We start from the raw sequence: 22,412 nt of genomic DNA, 5'->3' as shown, positions 1-22,412 counted from the left end.
ATGTCGTCAGTCCACCTGGTGGGGGGTCGACCAACACTGCGCTTACTAGTGCAGGTCGCCATTCCAGCACTTTGGGACCCCAACGTCCATCCGCTCTTCGATCTATGTGCTTCGCCCATTGCCACTTCAACTTCGCAACTCGTTGAGCTATGTCGACGACTTTGGTTCTCCTGCGGATCTTCTCATTTCTGATTCGATCACGAAGAGATACTCCTAACATAGATCGTTCCATCGCCCGCTGTGTAACTCTGAGCTTTCTTATGAGGCCCATAGTTAGCGACCAAGCGACTATTTTATAGTAGGTATTTTTGACGGCCTCCGTGGCACAGTGGTATGCGCGGTGGATTTACAAAACGGAGATCCTGGGTTTGATCCCCGGCTGGGCAGATTGAGATTTTCTTAATTGGTCCAGGTCTGGCTGGTGGGAGGCTTCGGCCGTGGCTACTTACCACCCTACCGGTAAAGACGTACCGCCAAGCGATTTAGCGTTTGGATTTTCATCCTCCTCCTAACAAGTTAGCCCGCTTCCATCTTAGACTACATCATGACTTACCATCAGGTGTGATTGTAGTCAAGGGCTAACTTGTATAGAATTAAAAAAAAGGTAGTAAAAGTTTTAGCAGTTACGCTTACCCGGCCAAGGTTTAATAAGTTTCTAATAATCTAGAAACATTGCCATCAACTTGGCCTCGTAAGATCCTGTTTCCCATTTGGCACGTTCCCCAAACTTTAAGGCGGGTTTGAATTTTAAGCAGACGGTTATTACTGTCACGGGGTGTTCACAATTTGTGTTCCTACCCGAAATTGTTCAGCTTTCCATATACTGCAAGTTATTTACCTAAATAATTTGCTTTAATAATCTTTTTAACATAAAAATTACTATAATAACTGAATTTCTTAATCGGTCTAGGTCTGGCTGGTGGGAGGCTTCGGCCGTGGTTAGTTACCATCCTACCAACAAAGACGTACCGCCAAGCGATTTAGCGTTCCGGTACGAAGTCGTATAAAAATCGAAAAGGGTGTAAATTTCATCCTCCTTCTAACAAGTTAGCCCGATTGCATCTTAGATTTGATCATCACTTACCATCAGGTGAGATTGTAGTCAAGGGCTAACTTACCAAGAATAAAAAAAAAGAAAATACGACTTCTACGTATTTCAGTTAATTTGATTGTAACACAAAATTAATAAAAACCGATTTCCATGAAAATTAAATGGGACCAATCTGAATATCTTTCAAACAAAAAAAATATTTTCAAAATTTGTTAAGAAATGACGAAATTATGAGATAAACAAACATTAAATTAAAAAAATAAATATAAAATAAAAATAAAATAAAAATAGTTTATTTCAGTAACATTATTCAGTAACAAAAAATAAAAGGCTAGAGTCTTCTTTTAAGAGTTGTAAACTCCTGTGACAGAAGACTCCGCTCTTCCATAACAAGCAGTAATACAATTTTTAAATTAATCATAGTGGGTAAAAATAAAACTAATAAAAACATGTGTATGTGCGTGTGTGTATGTGTGTGTGTGTGTATGTGTGTGTGTGTGTGTGTGTGTTAGGTTAATCTTGTACTCGTATTATGTAATTGGCTTCAGTAGAGATTCAAATTCAAATATACGCATTGAATTGATAACCTCCTCCTTTTTAGAAGTCGGTTAAAAATAGGAAAATTTTGTGTGTGTGTGAGGGCATATCTCTAGATCTGAACCGATTTTGTAAATTCTTTTACCACTATAAAGTATACGCGTATAAAATTAAAAAATTAACATCAGCAATGTGCAATTAAATTCCCATTATTTTACACAATGGCGAAAGTCTTTCTTTTATAAAAAATTCGTAATGGCTCCCTGATAGCTGCTGTTTTATATTCAGACATCGCCTTGTAACTTTTATAAATGAGGAAGTGAATTTTAAGTTTTCGCTTAAAACTGTAGTTGGTGAGTTGCTCAAGTAAGTTGCAGGAATTAACAAGTTCCAATGCTTTGCTTGAATTTACATATCTTTTGATCCCTTTTTTTTAAATACTGTAAAAAATATGAAATATTTTTGTAAGCCATAATAATGTTCTTCATTTTCCACAATAAAGACTTTAATGGACTTTTTTCTTTAATTTTTGTCTCTGAATTTCACATGGACGATGTCACGGGCATTCGCTAGTCTATACTAATACTAACATTGTTTTATTTTATAATTGTATTTTTGTGTGCAATAAAGTATTTCTTCTTCTTCTTCTTCTTCTTCTTCATTATAAAGAGTTAAAAAATTAATGTTTGTCTGCAATGAAAATGCTCTGAACATATTTGAAAAAATCTTTCACCATTCGAAAGCTGCATTGTTAGAAAACAACAAAGGCTATATTTTATCTTCGTATTCTTACGATACTAGGTCCCTAGGTGGACCGAGGATATCATGCAGGGAGCCGCTGGATGTTGGCGGCTTGAGACGGTTGTGCTTGGAAGTCCATGCAAGAGGCCTATGTCCAGCAGTGGACGTCTATCGACTGATAATGATGATGATGATGATGATTCCCACGGGAATGGAAACTACTCTGGTGAAACCACGATGTTCTGCTAGTAATCATAATCAAATTAAAAATCAAATATATTTTAACAAATATATTTTAATATTTGTAAGATTTGCATTACATAGCCCTACCGACAAAGACGTACCGCCAAGCGATTTAGCGTTCCGGTACGATGCCGTGTAGAAGCCGAAAGGAATGTGGATTTTCATCCTCCTCCTAACAAGTTAGCCCACTTCCATCTTAGATTGCATCATCACTTACCATCAGGTGTGATTGTAGTCAAGGGCTATCTTGTAAAGAATATAAAAAAAAATATCCGAAAAGTTACGAAAATAGGCTGATGTTGATAATTACGAGTATATACCTGGGAACATATTTTGTCCTCTCAGCTGTGAAAAAGCCCTAAAACAGGTAAACAGAAATTTTAAGCGTGAAAACCTCTTGACATTTACACAAGATTCGGGCGAGGTAAATAAATCACCGAGCTTACAGTTACTTCGAGGCATGTTATAATGAGCGTAATTCCTTGAATAGAACAATATAAAACGTTTTAAAATTACTATAACCCGTAACTTATTAGAATAGTAAAACCTAACTTATTAGAATATTAAAACTTCGTCTAATTTTGTATTATAAGATCTACATTTTTATCTTAAGATCTACTTCAAGCTAACTATTATTATTAACTTCACCCGCATAAAAAATAATTTTTCACAAATCCCGCAAATCAAAATACAAATTATTGTGTATGTATTTTATTTTTATACCAATATTATATAGAGGTAAAGTTTGTGGTGTTGTAGAAGGTAATCTACTAAACCGATTTTGAAAATTCATTTACCAATAGAAATCCACGTTATTTATGAGTGTCATAGGCTATATTATATCTCCATATTCCTACGGGAACGAGTACGCGAGTGAAACCGGGGAGCGACGATGATTTATTATTTATATTTCAATAAACTTCCACAAACTAAGTCACATAAATTTCACAGAAAAAGAAAATTCAGAGTAATTTATGATTTTCTCATTAAATTTATTATTCCCAATTCACAAAACAATTACGCATTTATTAGATAACTGTAATTACTGGCAAAGTAGGACAGTGCCTCGAGAATAGGGCGATAAAGATGTGACCACATTGGAGTAAGTATCTACCTACCAGCGGCGAAGAGTCCATGCCGATTCCCGCCGGGTTACCGAATAAAACAAATCCATACATATTCAATAATGTAATGAATATGTGTATGGATATAATTATGAGAAACCAAATCGGGTAACTTTTGACAAAATTCCAATCTTGGCCACTGATACCTGCATGTAGAAATAAAACTAAGATATGTGTAAGCAAAGCTGTATAATTTGTCTACATTGCTCCGTTGAAATTTTATCTATATACTGCGAGTAATGCTGTAATAAGAGTTAAGAAATACTCGTTTATGTTGTTCATTATTATACCGTTTAGATAATTATGTACCAGATGAACAATTGTGCTTGTCAGTAAACTCCGGCCGCTCAGTGATTGCGTTTCTGACAGGTCGTGCGAATGGGACAAACATGTTTAATTACACATTGTCCTGTTAAAAACGCAATCTCTGAGCGGTAGGACTTTAAAAACATGAATTGATTTTGCTATTAAAACATAAGTCTTATCACAGTTATAACATTTTAATTACATACAAATAAACTTGGATACATCCTAATGTATAAGTTAATAGCACATTAGAGCGACATGGCACACGTTGCCTCACCCAGTAAAGCCACGGAGTTGCTGTAATGACTGTAGAAGTTTATATAAAATAATACTAACCTAACAAGGGAAGGCTTGGTGGAAAGGTGGGCAGTAAATAATAATTTGTATCTTGTTTTTGCTTCCTATGTCGTGTGCAAAAAAGCATATTTTCATTTCATTTCATTTCATTGCAAAAGAAGGAAGATTTTCCTTTTGGAGCTCCTTAATTGAGTGTTTAGGAGAGTCCAGACGCTCAGCAATGGCCCAAAGGCTAGAAGAAGACGGGAGGGTGGAACGACTATCTGAAAGCGTCCCCTGTGAGACTGTGCGACTCTGACTTAACCGAGGTTCTATCCGCTCAGTAACATATTTTGATTGTTCGCTGTGTAACAGTTGATTGTATTGCTTAGGGAGCGTTTTCTGTTGTTAAGTCGTCGGCCAGGCGTCTATTTTCTATGGTGGATCTAATGAGCTTTTACTCTTATCAAATAGGGAGTTCAAAAAGGTGGGAAGAAGTAGTTGTCATATAGTTATTACTTATGAAACTAAGCAGTTTGTACAAAAACCAAAATTATGTTCACTTGTCGCCAGTCTCTTTATTCTCCTTGTTTACATTCGGCAGAAAGTAAACAAGCCCCGCCAAACCTGTAAATGTGAAAATGTAAACAATTTTATTTCTGTTTCGTTTTACACATACTTAGGTAAGTTTTTGGTACAAATAAATATATTTATTAAAATTAAAAATTAAAAACTACCCCGACTCCCTGAAGCTCGACCATCTTGAATATGTACTTTGTCATAGTAAAATATGTATTCATTTATTCAATCAACTTTTTAATTTTTGATACCCATATTATAAATGGATTAAAAATGTCTTCATACCTAGCGCAACAAGAGAGGTAGCAATGAATGGAGCCATACATCCCATATTCAGCAATATCGGATATAAAATATTGCCACTCAGAGATCCGAACCGACCGATTAACATAATTATTGAAACAGCCAAAGTTCTGTAAAAAAAAATGTAAAAATAATGCATTTACATACAAAACAAAATCGATCAATTCTTTAGATATCGCAAACAAGGACTATTGAAAAAAACCGGACAAGTGCGAGTTGGACTCGCCCATCGAGGGTTCCGTACACAATTTTGTACTTATTTGTTGAACCTCGATGACTGATTAGGTACGACCATTCAATAAAGAGCAGTGATAGCCTAGTGGATATGACCTCTGCCTCCGATTCCGGAGGGTGTGGGTTCGAATCCGGTCCCGGGCATGCACCTCCAACTTTTCAGTTGTGTGCATTTTAAGAAATTAAATATCACGTGTCTCAATCGGTGAAGGAAAACATCGTGAGGAAACCTGCATACCAGAGAATTATCTTCATTCTCTGCGTGTGTGAAGTCTGCCAATCCGCATTGGGCCAGCATGGTGGACTATTGGCCTAACCCCTCTCATTCTGAGAGGAGACTCGAGCTCAGCAGTGAGCCGAATATGGGTTGATGACGACGATTCAATAAAGACTATATTTTATTAACCAACTTAAAAAACGGAGGTAAATCAATTCGATGGTATGTTTTTTTTTTACCTCGTAAAGAGTATCCCTATCTCCTCGTATATACTTCCAGATGGGTCCCATTTAATTTTCATGAAAATCGGTTCAATAATTATGCAAAGTAACACGGTAATGCATTTACTCAAGCCGATTAAATCATAAACTTTTAGGATTTAAAGACAGTTCTTTCCCGTGGCTCTTTCAGAATCGGCTGTAATTCATACGTCACTTATGGCTTGGCACCGCCTTCAAAGTGATCAGAAAGTAGCATATAGTACAATGTTATTTTTCGTTTTTTAGTTTGTTTTTGTGATTTTGAAGTGAAACGGAGCGTTTGACAATAATATTAGTTAACAATTACTTTGACGTTTAGTAACATCATGTAACATTGTGACGTCACAAAATGGACGACAGCATTTTTGACATTTGGAAAATTTAAAACAATAGGTACATGTTTTTTAAGAAATCCGTAACTTTTATGAAAAAATATCCATATATTTTGGATCCCTTATTCCATGTAAATTTGATATGAGTCAAGTACCCTATTGAAAAAATGTGAATTATGGAACTCACCGTGACGTCGTTGGAAAAATTCTGACAAAAAGGTTGTATTGTAGACTTAGCGCTGTCTGCAACAGTCCGCAAGTGGCTGACATAAGAACAGCAATCACCAAGGAATTATAAGTCCAATACAATGAGCCACAACATATAGCGGATAGTATCAGGATTACGAACATGAGGATTTTTTGCCCGACTTTCTTCACGAGGCAGGCACTTATCATTACAAATATTAGCGTGACGAACCCTAATATTATGCCGTTCATGTACGTTTCACTGCCGCTCAGTTTCTGAAAAAGATTGGTGCAATTTAATCCATAGTTTTCATGTGTTTTCAGGTTGTACATTATATTCATCATTATACATTTTCTTTTCTTTTTGTTAAAGAATATCACGTCACACTAATATAAGTGAATTTTGGAATGGAAATAGATTTTACTCTAGAATAACACATAGGCTACTTTTCTCGTTAAAATCCATGGTTCCCGCGGGATTTGTGAAAAACTGAATTCCACGCTGACGAAGTCGCAGGCGTCCGCTAGTTATCCATTTTTTTTAAAATACCATTATTCCCATTTGCCTTCATCAATAACAACCCATATACGGCTCACTGTTGAGCATGAGCCTCCCCTCAGAATGACAGGTGTTAATGTCCACCACGCCACGAGAAACACGTGGGTAGAACCGCGTAGCGTCAGCTAGTATTAAGATAAGAAAATATTAAAATATTATTAACATACCGGTATACATATACCCGGTTCAGTAGCATTTTTCACTGCATCAACAGACTGCCCTTTGTTTAGTCCTTCCATATAATCAGTGATCATCACACAGAAACTCGCTGACTCCCCATTGTTCTTGCTGTAGTTCTCTATTATTGTGGATATCTGCGGGTACCAAAGTCTGAATGATGTGAACCTGAAATAATAATAAAGATTTTATATCATTACGTCATCAAAGTCGGCAAAGTCAATCTCTTCCATTATTATCCATCAGCTTTATCATCTCCACCTTTTACACACTAACCTTCTTTCACATATTTCAACCCTCCCTTCTCTGGTCTCCCTCTTCTCACTTCATTCGTTTTTCAAAATTAATTTCGATTTCGATTATCATATAAAAAGTTTTCTTCTTTAAATCGTATCTATTCCAAATAACAGCCAAAACGGTTTTTACGTTCTTAACTAACATTCCATCAAACAAACCACCGGTTTTTGACAAATCCCAGGGAAACTCTAGTGATTTCCAGTATGAAAAAAAGAGTTATTCCAGGGTATAATCTTTTTTGATTCCAAATTTAAGCTAAATTGGTTCTCAAAAGTCTCTGCGTGAAAGTGTAACAAACATTCATACTATCATGTCGCAAATCTCGCGGGAACTAAGGATTTTTTCAAAAGTTGTCCATGAGTCATGCCAGGGTATAATCTATCTCCATTCTAAATATATACTAATATTATAAAGCTGAAGAGTTTTTTTGTTTGTTTGAACGCGCTAATCTCCGGAACTACTGGTCCGATTTGAAAAATTCTTTTAGTGTTAGATGGCCCATTTACCGAGGAAGGCTATAGGCTATATATTATCCCCGTATTCTTATGGGGACGGGAACCAAGCGGGTGAAACCGCGCAGCGTCAGCTAGTAGGTAATAAATTCATAACGGTTTAGTAATTGCGGCTTTAATGAGCAACAAACATCCACCCACCCATGCATTCGTCCATTCATCCTTATTAACACACTTTCACGCTTATAATAGGAAATAAAAAATCGGCTTACACAAGAAGTCCCGCAAAAATAATAAATGAGGACAGCAGTAGTCTATAAAGTAGAGGTCTCCTAAAGAGTTCCTTCACCTCTTTCAGGGCGCTTCGCAGTTGTTTTTTGAGACTTTTCGCGTCAGTCGGTTTGAGAGTTCCAGATGTGCTGAATGACTTTATCTGAAAGATATATTAATAAATTATTTATCAGCAATAACACATTTTAACATCCAAATCAACTTGCAAGGAACCTAATGATGAAAAAACCTGGTACAACTTTCAAGAGGCAAGGAGGCAAGGCACCACAAGATTTCATGAAATAGACACTACATTATTATATTTGGGCAAATCACTGGATTTTGCACCAAACACGCCATAATACAAATACTTAAAATCCCGCTTTTCTTTATTCTTTACAAGTTAGCCCTTGACTACAATCTCACCTGATGGTAAGTGATGATGCAATCTAAGATGGAAGCGGGCTAACTTGTTAGGAGGAGTATGAAAATCCACACCCCTTTCGGTTTCTACACGGCATCGTACCGGAACGCTAAATCGCTTGGCGGGACGTCTTTGCCGGTAGGGTGGTAACTAGCCACGGCCGAAGCCTCCCACCAGCCAGACCTGGACTAATTAAGATATGTGCCCAGCCGGGAATCGAACTCAGGACCTCCGTTTTGTAAATCCACCGCGCATACCACTGCGCCACGGAGGCCGTCAAATGCCGCTGAATGTACATTATGAAGTCATATTAAAGAGAAATAATAGATACAGATCTTTGTATTGTCCTTACTGCAATACAATAGTAAGTCTGACCGCCATTTTTAAAAATGTTAAGGGACTTTGATAGCCTTATGTTCAAAATATGTATAGTGCTTAGCTTTGATGACAACTTATATCTTCCCAGGCTCCCCTTATAAGATCCTTTAATGCTCCAGCAATAATAACCATACCATGCTTTGGGAAGAATCCATTATCCCCCATCATGATCATATCATGGACGTCCACTGCAGGACATAGGCCTTTTGTAGGGACTTCCAAACATCACAATGCTGAGCCGCCTGCATCCAGCGAATCCTTGCGATTCGCTTGATGTCATCACTCCACCTGGTGGGAGTCGACCAACACTGCGCTTTCTAGTACGGGGTCGTTAGTGTGCCCGCCAATTGCCACTTCAGCTTCGCGACATTTTCCCCCAAGCTACAACTCCTTATTTAGTCGTTTCATTTTGTTTATGAAGATAAGATTTAATGGAGATAGCTAACTTACATAATTATAGAGTTTTTAGCAGGACTGGGTTGTTGCCACTTAGATTGGGCTCTCAGAAATACAAAATAATATTATTCATCCAAATAATACGAAATGGCGACCCCGCACCGGAAAGCGCAGCGTAGGTTAACCCCCTACTAGGTGGACCGAGGACATCAAGCGGATCGCAGGAAACCACTGGATGCTGGCGGCTCGAGACCGTTATGCTTGGAGGTCCATGCAAGAGGCCTATGTCCAGCAGTGGAAGTCCATTGGCTGATAATGATGATTGATGGTGATGGGCGAAATTCTAGGACACAGTCCAGTCAGGTAGGTCCAATTTCGAGAAAGAGGTGAATCGCCGAATCCAGCTCGGCTGGGCAGCGTTCGGGAAACTCCGCGACATCTTTTCGTCCGAAATTCCTCAGTGCTTGTAGACGAAAGTCTTCTATCAGTGCGTGTTGCCAGTGATGACATACGGATCCGAGACTTGGTCGCTGACTATGGGCCTTATTAGAAGGCTCAAAGTCACTCAGCGGGCGATGGAGCGAGCTATGCTTGGAGTTTCTCTGCGTGATCAAATCAGGAATGAGGAGATCCGCAGACGAACCAAAGTCACTGACATAGCTCAGCGAGTCGCGAAGCTGAAGTGGCAATGGGCGGGACGTTGGGGTCCCAAGGTGCTGGAATGGCGACCCCGCACCGGAAAGCGCAGTGTTGGGCGACTCTCCACTAGGTGGACCGAGGATATCAAGTGGGTTGCAGGGAGCCGCTGGATGCTGGATGCTGGCTGGATGAGGCCTATGTCCAGCAGTGGACGTCTATCGGCTGATAAGGTAAGGTATTTAAGGATGATTATTCATCGTTGATTTTTCAAAACGAGCCAATAAAGATAAGGAACTTACAGGAAAAGAATCTCGATCGTTCCCAGTATTCATACTGTATATAGTTTTGAGTACTTCCAAGGCTTCCTTCTCCTGGCCATGCGACAGGAGGAACTTCGGGCTCTCCGGTAAATAGTAATACAGAATGAACGCCAGTAAACTCCATATTGAACATATGTAGAGGTAAACGTTCCACGCGTGCAATTCTAAAAAACAGTTTTTTTTTTAATTCTTTACAAGTTAGCCCTTGGCTACAATCTTACCTGGTGGTAAGTGATGATGCAGTCTAAGATGGAAGAGGGCTAACTTGTTAGGAAGAGGATGAGAATCCACACACCTTTCGGTTTACACACGACATCGTACCGGAACGCCAAATCACTTGGCGGTACGTCTTTGTCGGTAGGGTGGTAGCTAGCCACGGTCGAAGCCTCCCACCAGCCAGACCTGGACCAATTAAGAAAATCTCAATCGGCCCAGCCGGGGATCGAACCCAGGACCTCCGTTTTGAAAATCTACCGCGCATACCCATGCGCGGCGGAGGCCGTCAAAATCAAATTAAAAAATAATAGGCAGATAGAGCGTACGGAACACGGCAGGGATGCAGCATTCCAATTCAAAAACCAGCCAAGTGCGCAAAGTAGGGTTCCGTCGACTAAGTTAGCATTTTAATACCCGGTGCACAAAAATACCGATAACCATACCCCACACCATGGGATAGACGATAAAAAATTCATCCTCACTTTGCATATGTAAGGAAGGAACCCAAAAAAAGTATTTTTTCAAACAATTTTTTTTTACTATTTTATAGACGAAATAATTTAACATTATCAACCCATATTCGGCTCACTGCTGAGCTTGAGTCCTCCTCTCAGAATGAAAGGGGTTAGGCCAACTACTCTACCACGCTGGCCCAATGCGGATTGGTAGACTTCACACACGCAGAGAATTAAGAAAATTCTCTGGTATGCAGGTTTCCTCACGATGTTTTCCTTCACCTTAGAGACACGTTATATTTAATTTCCTTACGATGTTTTCCTTCACCGTTAAAGACACGTTATATTCAATTTCTTAAAATGCACACAACTGAATGTTTAGAGGTGCCCCGGACCGGATTCGAACTCACACCCTCCGGAATCGGAGGCAGAGGTCATATCCACTGGGCTATCACGGCTCTCAATATACATATTCATACTATTTTTTTACCCGATCCGTATGTATGTATGTAATATTCTTTATTGCCTCATATTCCAAACCGCTGACTTACATAATTAAGATATAGTTAGATTTGTCTTAAAAACTCAAGTGTTTTTAGATAGGTGAATTAAATAAAAACCAACACGATGACTGCGAGACGCTATAGACTTGAGGTGAAAAAAAAAACAATTCGAATATTGCGATAAAGATATTACTTTGCCTTTTAAAACTAGATAGTATGATGATATTTAGGAGATAGTTGGAATGAAATAAAAACAATCTCTCGGTAAAAATTAAAAATCATTAACTTGGTTTAGCTATTTAGTTAATTATGTAAATATAACAGAAATACAGACAAACTTCCTGGCGCGTTTATAAGTAGATAATATTAATATGGATTAGGCTCTTCGATTTTTAGGGTTCCGTGCCTCAAAAGAAAAAACGGAATTCTTAAACCGTATAATCATTACATTACTCGTTTTGACGGCCGCGTGGCGCAGAGGGTAGTTTTAGTAGTTATCCTGCATTCTGCATCCACGGCCGTGGGTTCGATTACCACAGCTGTAAAATACTTGTGTGATGAGCATGGTCCCTAAAAAGGCCTATGTTCTGTAGTGGACGTCCATCTGCTGATATGATGATGATGATGATGATGATGATGATGATAATGACCCATACTCATTATCATCATCATCATCATCATCATCATACTGTTTTCCAGTGTCTGGGTGTATATATTATATTATAAATATAATATACGAGTATTTATACGTTGTTGTTGTAAATAAATATGATATAGTCCGCTATCTTAGTAACTATAATACAGGCTATACCCTTACTTTGGGGCTTAGTATCGTGTAATTAAGTATATTTAGCATTTAGTACTCACGTCGTTTATTGCGCAAAAAACTCATATTTGTACACTCTTAAGTTAATCAAAACTCATTGTGTACTTCCCGTCAAACTAGAACTATTAGAATTGGCAAATGACATTGTTATAGACAAGAAATAATCTCAAAACTATTGGTAATCAACTATAAACTTCGCAATTCGATTCCTGAACCATTTAATATTGATCCTACGTACGGAACACTCGGTGAGCGAGTCCGACACGCACTTGTCCGGTTTTTTATTATAATTCCATTATGCTTGTCGCTATTTAAATTAAGTTCTATCTAAATATTTGACGTGACCTCGTCCTTCTAATAATATACAGATATGTGCAGGTAAATTATTATTTACTTTTATTTCTGTCTCGCCATTATCATTTCTAGAGCCAGGCAAATAAAAATAATTATTTTATTTAAGCAGGCCCTGCTAAGATTAATTACCCGACTACCAAAATGATTTCTCATCTATCTGGAGGGTATTCATTAACACGCAGTTTTTCCTAAATAATTAAAAATACCGGAGAAATTTTGGAAAAAAAATGTAGCCTACATATTGCTCAATAACCTCCCCTATATTCCAGTGAAAATCCTATTATAATTGGTTCAGCCATTCTAGACTTGAGCAGTGATAAACAGTGGATATGACCTCTGCCTCCGATTCCGGAGGGCGTAGGTTCGAATCCGGTACAGGGCATGAACATCCAACTTTTCAGTTGTGTGCATTTTAGGAAATTAAAATATCACGTGTCTCAAACGGTGAAGGAAAAACATCGTGAGGAAACCTGCATACACAAGAATTTTATTAATTCTCTGCGTGTGTGAAGTCTGCCAATCCGCATTGGGCCAGCGTGGTGGACTATTAATCTAATCCCTCTCATTCTGAGAGGAGACTCGTGCTCAGAAGTAAGCCGAATATGGGTTGATAATGATGAAAATTACCTGACGTTTTGAAAATGCTTGTATTAGTTTACTAATTAAAAAAAAATACTTTTGGCTTTTCATGACTTACCAAAGTATCCCTCCCATATAACCCAATGTATAGGGAGGGGTAGAGCCGCCCAGGCTAGTACTGCAGCCACGATCAGGGAGAATGAGGCGAAACCTGAGTACACAAGCAGTACTCTATCTCTTACAGCAAACGGTGTGAACTCAGAAAGCATAGTTGATATTGCGCAAAAACCCAAACTCACTCTGTAACATACAAAAGACATAAAATTAAAAAAAAATCGCACATGTTGTTAGTAGCTGAACCGGTAAACGTTGTTTTGCTATATACATTATGAAAGAATTTTTGAAATCGGATCAGTAGTTCCGAAGATTACCTCATTTAAAGAATAAAAAAAAACAAACTTACAAATTTTACCTCTTTATAATATTAATATAGATTTCGTGTAAATATTACGGGTGGACCATTCATATTACCATATAGGCAATGATTTACTAAATAGGTAATATTGTTATATGTGTTACAAGCGTATGAAAAATGAGGCGCTTAAAAGAGGTAATTTATACTTTTCGCGGACACTATCGATCATTACCTAAACGACCACATATCTTACTGCAGAGAGTCAAGCACGAGCGAAATCACGGACTAGCAACCCGTTGATAGCAGGGTTAAAGGTTCCTTTCACAACATGTAAACGCTCCCCTTCTCTGCTTGTATCGGCTAAGTAACTACGCGAGGCTATTTGAAGAGAGTCACGTGATCAAGCTTTTACAGTCTTATTTATTTAAACAGCAAATAATTAAATCCCAATTACTTGAAAACCTGATTCTAATATTATCACAATAATTAACGTAGATTTTGCTAACCGATCAAATAACTCACTCGCCGACATGTACAAAAATAATAAATATAAAGTAATTCAGATTTTCAATAAGATTTTTATCAAAATTTTACCCCTAAAGGGTTTAAAAGGAGTTGAAGTTTTTTAAATATAAATCGTTCACGTTTTGAGTTATACTTTTGTAAAATGATTAGTGGACTACTTATTATAAATAAAACATGGGGGTGAAATAGGTGTTGAAAGTTTACACCGAGATTCACGCGGACAAGGTCGCGGGCATCCGTTAGTCCAAGAATAAAAAAACACACAACTGCTTTTTTTTTAACCGACTTCCAAAAAGGAGGAGGTTCTACGTTCGGCTGTTAGTATGTTTTTTTTTTTTTTATGTATGTCCAGCGATAATTCCGTCATTTGTGGACCGATTTTGAAAATTATTTTTTGTTTTAAAGGGTTTGATTCCAGGGTGGTCCCATTTTTTTCATGTCAGGATCTGATAATGGCATCCTGGAGAAATCGAGAGGAACTTTCGAAAATCGTAGAGACGGCTAGTGCGTTTGTTAGTGTTTCCATAAGGTATTTTAAACCACTACAATTTTATGAAGGTCTGGAGTTGGTCTGATGATGGAGCTGATACACAGACGATGGAACTCGTCAACGATTTACAGCAGGTACCTTCTGTTTGGGCTTGATTTATTTGTATTGATGAGAACTTTCCACCTAGATGGGTTGTGACTGTATTAAGGGTCTGATGATGAAGACAAAGGACAGTGAAGAGAACTCCTCGACGGTTCACAGTAGCTACCTTGTGTTTGGACTTGATAAATTTGTATTGATGAGAACTTTCCACCTAGATGGGTTGTGACTGTATAGGAGGTCTGGTGATGAAGACGAAGGATAGTGAAGGGAACTCCTCGACGGTTCACAGTAGCTACCTTGTGTTTTGACTTGATAATTTTGTATTGATGAGAACTTTCCACCTGGATAGGTTGTGACTGTATTAGAGGTCTGGTGATGAAGATGAAGGAGAGTTAAGGGAACTCCTCGACGGTTCACAGTAGCTACCTTGTGTTTGGACTTGATAAATTTTATATTGATGAGAACTTTTCACCCATATGGATTGTGACTGCATAGGGGGTCTGATGATGAAGACGGAGGACAGTCACCTTTCACGTTTTTCTGAATATTCATATTACGTGTGGATAAAGGGGGAGTGAAATTTTGTATATGAGTTAAGGTAGTATTTTTAAAATTGGGATTGTAGGACTTAGATACTTATCATAAGAAAATACGTTTCAACTAATTGCTCATTAATTTTTATTCACACTCAGTTAGGTGTGCTAACACTAAAAATTAAAAAATAAAAATTTTAATAAAAAAAATTCAACCGACTTCGAACTCAAAAATTAACCTAAACTAAAAAGCAAAAAATAACATCTTACCTATGTGCTACCTTCTGATCAGTTTGAAGGCGGTGCCAATCCAGTGTCATGTTTTAATTATAGCCGTTTCTGAAAGAACTTGTGTAATTGTAACATGAGAAGAAATTGTGTAATTTAAACGGCTTGAATTAAAACGTCACTGGCTTGGCACCGCCTTGAAACTGATCAGAAGGTAGCACATAGGTAAGATGTTATTTTTTGCTTTTTAGTTTAGGTTAATTTTTGAGTTGGAAGTCGGTTGAATTTTTTTTATTAAAATTTTTATTATTCATTACAAGTTAGGCCTTGACTACAATCTCACCTGATGGTAAGTGATGATGTAGTCTTAGATGGAAGTGGGCTAACTAGTTAGGAGGAGGATGAAAATCCACACCCCTTTCGGTTTCTACACGGCATCATACCGGAACGCTAAATCGCTTGGCGGTACGTCTTTGCCGGTAGGGTGGTAACTAGCCACGGCCGAAGCCTCCCACCAGCCAGACCTGGACCAATTAAGAAAACCTCAATCTGCCCAGCCGGGGATCGAACCCAGGACCTCCGTCATGTAAATCCACCACGCATACCACTGCGCCACGGAGGCCGACAAAAAGGAGGCTTCAAGTTATAAATAAAGCTTGTAAAACAAGTTATGATACTATTGCCTACTATTTTTTACTAAAAGGTATTATTTAATTCTATTATTTCTTATTATAAGAATACTTGTCGATATTTGCTTACGATTTAAATAGTCTTATATCTATTTTTAAAAGATTTATTGGTAAATGCCTCGAACCTGTTGTCAGAATAATTATCGAGTTATTTGCATTAATTATTATTATTGTTGACACTTTTGAATATCATTGAAAACTTATTAATATAAGTAATTAATCATGTGTTTCGTAGACGGAAATTTTAGTATAAATTTAAATAAATGCTAAAGATGTTCTACACTTTTTTTTTTTAATGCAAATAGGCTCGCGTTTGACCATAATCTAACCTGATGGTAAGTGTAGATACAGTCTAAGATGGGACACGCTTGCCTAGAAGGTGCCTATTCACTCTTGTTTTGAAGAAACCCAAGTTATAAGATTCAGGAACCACAGACTTGGGAAGGGTATTCCAAACCTTAGCCGTGCGTATGAGAAAAGAAGACGCAAAGCGTTTTGTACGGGTCCTAGGGACATCTACAACATAGGGATGAAAACCCACCCGATGTCTTGCGGTGCGATGGTAAAAAGGCGAAAATAATATAAAGACTAATATTATAAAGAGGAAAGATTTCTTTTGTAGTTTTTTATGTAAGAAATAACCTCAAAAACAACTGCCTCTGTAGCCAAGTGGCATGTTGATTCTCTTTCTACGATCGCAAACGCTTCTAAAACTAGAAAAATGTATGGGAATGACATTTGCTATCGACAGGTCACGTGATCAAGATCTGTCATTCCCATACATTTTTCTGGTTTTCGAAGCGTTAGCGATCGTAGAAAGAGTATCGTCGTGCCACTTGGCTACGGGAGCTGGAGCGATCTAAAAAGTTCTTTCACCAATAGAAAGCTTCATTATCAGGCTAAGAGGCTAGTCCAGTGGATATGACCTCTCACTCCGATTCCGGAGGGTGTGAGTTCAAATCGTGCCCGGAGCATGCACCTGCAACTTTTCAGTTGTGTGCATTTTAAGAAATTAAATATCACGTGTCTCAAATGGCGAAAGGAAAACATTGTGAGGAAACCTGCATACCAGAGAATTTTCTTAATTCTCTGCTTGTGTAAAGTCTGCCAATCCGCATTGGGCCAGCGTGGTGGACTATTGGTGAAACCCCTCTCATTCTGAGAGGAGACTCGAGCTCAGTAGTGAGTCGAATATGGGTTGATAATGATGAAGAAAATTCAAACATTGAGTAGCCTGTGAGACTCCACGTCCATACTTAAGAGTATGCAATATGTAATTAGGTGGTTACAAATGGTTCTGGATCTCAGATTCTGGAAAAGTTAGGAGCCTGATATTTGAGTAAATGATATTTCAAAGTGTGCTATATATCGTTATGAGTATACAAAATACACAATTTGTAAAACTTTTCTCGATAGTTTATTTTTTTGAAAAATACATGTTTTGCTCACATTTTGCTTTCAATCTCAGGAAAAGCAAACTTATTTTCTTAAATTTTTATTTTGTATAGAAAATTAGGTATATATCTTGAACATGGCCATTTTGTTTTTCGTTATGTTGTTTAATTTTCTTGCAATTAGGTAAAAATGGTTTTGGCGTCATAAAATTTGCGTCGCGCGTCAATCGCTCCGTGCTTTTCACTCACGTGAAAGTCATAATTCGGCGTCTCCATTTATCCATATCGTACCGACACGCTGCGCGCTCTTAAAGGTTAACGTCCGTTAAAAAAACTCTCGTGCGAATGCTAAGAAGCCATAATAGTGGCTAAAATGCTGTGGCACTAAATATTTCAAATTGGGTACTTACAATATGCCTTCAGTAAGTTTAATGAACAACATCATCCAATAGTTCTGACTCGATCCCTCGATTACAGTTCCAATAAACATCCCAAAGTTTCCGGCTATCAGAAACTTTCTCCTACCAAACGTATCCGCTAAAAACCCAGTAAAGACACTTACGCCTATTTGTCCTGAAAAAGAGAATGACGTAGGTTAAGGTCAAGTTGACTAAACACAAGTTTATATAAAAGTCGTGTTAAAGTGTCATTATTAGTTATATTTTGGTTGCACGTTGGACTATTAACGTATCCACTCACAACACAGTCTTTTCCGACTAGTTGGATGGAAATTTAAAACAAAATAAAAATGTAACATAAAATTTAAATTTTTGAAAATACCCCGTAGATCATGAATTAATTACACTCTCGATCATTAATTTTTTTTTAGTGCGCTTTCATTTGAGACTCGTCGAGTATAATTGCAGACATTCGGTTATTCTTCCCCAATTTCACCCTCCACAACTTTTAAACTGCTTAGCCGATTTTCATCAAACATGTCTAAGAACACTTGCGCTTAAGTCACCTTTAATAAAAAAAAAAGAAATTGTAATCGCTTCATTCTTTCGGCAGCTATGGTGCCATAGACAGACAGACAGACACGTCAAACTTAAAACACTCCTTTTCCTTCAGTGGTTAAAAAAAACAATTACCAAAAAACGGTATTGCATTCATCAATCCTTTATACATCATATTCATTTTGAGATCACATTCTGCTACCGGAAGGACAAATGATGTCGTAGTAGAGATGAACATGACAGCAAAGATAGAGCAGAGAGTAGCAGCGAGCAGCAAGTAATGGAATTTGCCAAATTTGCACAGCGTTAATGCGTCTTCTAGAATCTTCATCGCGTCTCCATCTTTGCTAGCTTGACCTGTAACAAACGAAATTCTATATCAGTCATCATCACTAAAAGCCTATTTTAACGGCCTACTACAGTAATAGGCCTACATCCCTATAAATTATCATCATTATCAAACCATATTCGGCCCGTGTCTCTTCTCAGAATGAGAGGGGTTAGGCCAATTGTCCACCACGCTGGCCCAATGCGGATTGGGAGACTTCACACACGCAGATAATTAAGAAAATTCTCTGGTATGGTGAGGTTTCCTCACTATGTTTCTCCTTCACCGTTTGAGACAAGTGATATTAAAATTTTTAAATTGCACAAAACTGAAAAGTTGGAGGTGCATGCCCCGGATTGGATTTGAACTCACACCTTCCGGAATCGGAGGCAGAGGATATCCACTGGGCTATCGTGGCTCAAAGAATTTTCGAAATCGGGTCAGTAGATACCCTACAGTTCCACAAACTTTATTTTTTTATAATATTAGTATTGATAATTATAGACGCCCAGGACCCATGGAATATTTTTACAATTGATTACAATCAAGTTAAGTTTCTTTGAGTAGCTTCATCTTGATAAGACGCTCAACTTTTTTATTTACGAATCTGGTAATAAAAATTTCTAAACATCGGAATGTGATAATGTACGCAATTTGTAGGACATTGTGGCTGTTAAGTTTAACTATTCATCAAGCAACAGTAAAAAGAAGCTGGCTAGTAACAACTTTAATAACCTCATTATTTATTTATATAAGTTAATAGGAGGGAAGTTTACTAAACTCACGGAAAATTAATTTGATAGTAATCAATTGTAAAAATCCTTGGATCCATTCACAGATCCTTGGCTATAGATGTAGGTTTATAAAATAAATTTAAAAAAAATAGTTTATGTGTCTCTTACCGTTTTTTTCTAACAGCTGAATTGTGACTTAATCAATTAATTAATTAATACTCCTAAAGTTTATAAAATCAATTAAAAAAAATAGTCTCTTACCGTTTTTTTCTAACAGCTTCATTTTTCTAGCATTCAAAATCCACAACAATATTATTGATTTAATAAATATATTTTTATATTTTAATATTCAATAAAATCACACTTCCATAAAGGTACATTTATTTATTATTAATATAAATATCACTGCATGAATTACGACTTAATCAATTAATTAATTAATACTCATATGTACACGTGAAGAACACATGCGGTTCTTCTAAGCTCTCTAATCACACTAAGCACAAACTTAATAATAAATAATATTAATTATTTACGAATATTTTTTTTTTGCATTTGTTTTAGAGTTATAAAATCCGTTTGTTGCGCCTGTTGTCTGTAGATTTTATATTGACTTGAATAAAAATAAAAATGAAAATATATGAACCGGGCTTTGGTTATACCTAACAAGTGTCTAAACTGGTCCTGAAACCTGAATGACAAGATATTCTTATCTAAATGTATGTGTACATACTTGCGCCAAGATGGCGGTCACAGATCATATTTAGAATAGAACGTCATACCGTGCAGAAATTTTACTGGCCACAGACCTGCCTTTTTAACTGACAGTCGAACTTTTCAATTAAATCATCCGTGTGTAGGTAAAACTGAAAATATAAGTGTAATTTTCGATTATATATAAACATAGCTGGGCATTAAGTCGTTAATCCGTTAATCGTTATTTAACGGATTAGGTAACTTTTAATTTAACATTTATAAATTTTAACGGACACGTTAACTTCCGTTAATATGCAGAAGTCTGTTAATCGTTAATCCAATGCCTACTATTAGACAAGCGGCGTAGCCCGAAAAATGTCTTTAGTTTTTGATGTACTTTTGAACCACAATGTAAAATTATATTAAATCTGTAGGTCTGTAGGCAGCATTAGTTCAACACTCAATCATTTAAATAAGTTACCCTAAGAGTAAACTTAATAGACTATAATTAGTATACAGTTAATGGAATAATCTTTTTAACTCGTGCACATTGACTTGACACCTAGCTACCAAGCGCAACTAAACAAACACAGTATGTAACATTCTTAACTTCAAAAGAGCTCGACCACGAGTCCGTAAAAAAACAAAGTTTGTTATTGTCTATGTTAATTTGACATTAGTCTATGAAACTTATTACGCCCTTTATTTCAATTCAAATACACAAGTACAATAATCCCCTATCAGGTTATACCGCAAATTATACGTTTTTTTTTATCTTGAAAAATCCTTACCCGCTGACCGCCTAAACCTCCATCTTTGTTAAATTTACAAACCACAAAAGAGGAAGTAAGTATTCAGTTTAGTGTGAATAAACTTAAACATATTAATTGATTATGAAACATGGCTAAAACTCACGTGATATTAGGTCGGAGTATTCCCGACTAGTTTCAAACCCATACGGGGCCCTTAGTCATGAGCTGGCATCGCGGCACGATCCAAACTTAAACATCTAACATCGTGCGAAGAGGCCGGCCAGCGCAAGAAAAAACAAAAACGAAAAATAATTAATCGAAGATAAAGCGATCCGTCAACCGTAAGTTTTCCTACACAGTACAAACATCATTCGACCCAAGTGTCAAGTTAATCTGCACGAGCTATACATATTTAGGTTTTCTCAGTGAAAATTCTCAACCCAGAGTTGGAAAGTTAGGTTTAGGTTAAAGACATCCGTTGGTACTTAAAGTATTTCAGTACAATTTGCACGGTGAATTAAACACCACTGCATTTGAAAGTTCACTCTATAAATTCTTTGACTCCAACAAGCTAAAGATGAATGAAATGGACTGCTAAATTATTCCTTGAATGGCTTTCGCGCTTCAGAATGGCCTACTTATTTAACTCACGGTGGTTTATAAAAAACATATTTTTAGGGTTCCGTAGGTACCCAAAGAGTAAAATATGAAGGTGAAGGAAAAACATCGTGAGGAAACCTGCATACCAGAGAATTTTCTTAGTTCTCTGCGTGTGTGAAGTCTGCCAGTCCACATTGGGCCAGCGCAGTGTGGTGGACTATTGGCCTAACCCCTCTTGTTCTGAGAGGAGACTCGAGCTCAGCAGTAAGCCGAATATGGGTTGGTAATGGTATATAAAGTCACAGTCGCATATAAATGGCGCGCAAATTTTACAATAAAAATAATTGTTTGAGTATATATTACTTACCCACAATCTTACAATTGTTTTAATTAAGAAATACAATTTAAATTTGAAATAAACATAAAATTATACATGGCAAAACGAAATTTAGTCTACGTCAGAGTACATAAAACACGATAAATAATAATTTAAAACCAGAATAATTTTAGATTAAAATAAAGTCAAGCGTTACTCGTAATAATAGAATGTCAGACAGTTATTATAATTTAGTAGCGAGAAATTAATGTACTGAATAATATGTTTTACTACACAGCCAGCGAAAGAGATTGGTTTTAAAATTGCGAGTAGTTTGGTTCATGGAGCACTAAACAAAGCCCGAGACCGCGTCGTGCGACCACTTTTGTTTAGTGCTCTGTATAAAGCAGTGGGTCGCAC

The 22,412-nt window shown here is 37.2% G+C and overlaps 1 protein-coding gene across 2 annotated transcripts; it reads right to left on the bottom strand.

Moving 5' to 3' along the window:
* Window positions 1–3,868: 3,868 nt before the first annotated feature.
* On the bottom strand, window positions 3,869–20,221 carry LOC112049422 (synaptic vesicle glycoprotein 2B-like). 2 transcript variants are annotated; one of them, XM_024087295.2, is made up of 10 exons: window positions 19,890–20,221; window positions 18,702–18,923; window positions 18,021–18,183; window positions 13,353–13,534; window positions 10,281–10,465; window positions 8,147–8,307; window positions 7,116–7,293; window positions 6,391–6,665; window positions 5,143–5,270; window positions 3,869–4,905 (listed from the first exon to the last, which is right to left on the bottom strand). In XM_024087295.2, the coding sequence occupies exons 1-10, from the start codon at window positions 19,909–19,911 to the stop codon at window positions 4,838–4,840; spliced, it is 1,584 nt and encodes a 527-aa protein (XP_023943063.1). In that variant the 5' UTR covers window positions 19,912–20,221; the 3' UTR covers window positions 3,869–4,837. The 2 variants fall into 2 exon arrangements, with proteins under 2 accessions (XP_023943063.1, XP_052744377.1); XM_052888417.1 differs by lacking the exon at window positions 19,890–20,221 and adding an exon at window positions 19,797–19,860.
* Between the last annotated feature and the right edge of the window lie 2,191 nt (window positions 20,222–22,412).

This window comes from Bicyclus anynana, chromosome 22 (genome assembly GCF_947172395.1).
Source record: "Bicyclus anynana chromosome 22, ilBicAnyn1.1, whole genome shotgun sequence".
NCBI classification, from domain to species: Eukaryota; Metazoa; Arthropoda; class Insecta; order Lepidoptera; family Nymphalidae; genus Bicyclus; species Bicyclus anynana.
This window is presented reverse-complemented; position numbering and strand designations above follow the sequence as displayed.